Source organism: Nematolebias whitei, chromosome 9 (genome assembly GCF_014905685.2).
Source record: "Nematolebias whitei isolate Nwh7 chromosome 9, NemWhi1, whole genome shotgun sequence".
In the NCBI taxonomy this organism is placed as follows: Eukaryota; Metazoa; Chordata; class Actinopteri; order Cyprinodontiformes; family Rivulidae; genus Nematolebias; species Nematolebias whitei.
The window spans coordinates 23,041,739-23,042,425 of record NC_056506.1 but is presented as its reverse complement, the minus strand read 5'-3'; the positions used below and the strand labels follow the sequence as shown (position 1 = coordinate 23,042,425).

At 38.1% G+C, this 687-nt stretch overlaps 1 protein-coding gene across 1 annotated transcript in view; it reads right to left on the bottom strand.

Annotated features, from left to right (window-relative positions):
* ankrd33bb (ankyrin repeat domain 33Bb) overlaps positions 1 to 436 on the bottom strand; it is a 23,149-nt gene extending 22,713 nt beyond the window's left edge. The window contains exon 1 of the mRNA XM_037682045.1: positions 18 to 436. Within this exon, the coding sequence (XP_037537973.1) occupies positions 18 to 436 (419 nt within the window). The remainder of the gene's footprint in view (positions 1 to 17) is intronic.
* Positions 437 to 687: the final 251 nt, after the last annotated feature.

Genomic DNA, 687 nt, shown 5'->3' with positions numbered 1-687 from the left:
ATATTTAATATGTGTACATTATTATAACATGTTTTTTTGTTAAAAAGTACAAAATCCAAACACCTACTCTTTTGTTCCGATCTGTCTCCTTGACTTCTTCTTCAGTCACTCCTTGTCGGATCATAATCTTTACAATGACTGTATTGTTGTTGCAGCAGGCCTTGAAGAAGGAGATTGGTTCGGGGCTGATAATATGAGAGATGACGGAATCATCCAGCGGGTAGAAGGAATCATTTGAGATAAAGCTCCTTGTGTCGGAGCAATCAGGCAAGGCATCAAAGTCCAACTCCTCAAATTCCTGGTAGATATCGTCCTCATCCTCCCAATAGGTCCATGTGTAATCAACTTCAATCTCTTCATCCATCTCTGATACATCACAGTCAAGTCCATCTCTATCAACTTTGCTGATGGACATGACAGGAGTATCAATAGCCATGTTGTTGGCTCTGTTTTCAGTCTTGCCAAGTCCAATCCCTCTAGCAAAGCCATTCTCTTGAACCTTTGAATCTCTTTCTTGTTCCTCAGTTATTAACACCATTTAAATCCTAACCTGCCCCAATTACCTTTAATAATTCTAATAGGGTTCCTTCACAATGTTTGGAGTAGCCAAACGTTATGATAAGTTTACATTTTAACCATTCATAAATTGAATCTTACCAAGCAAAGTATATTATCACACATAAAAGG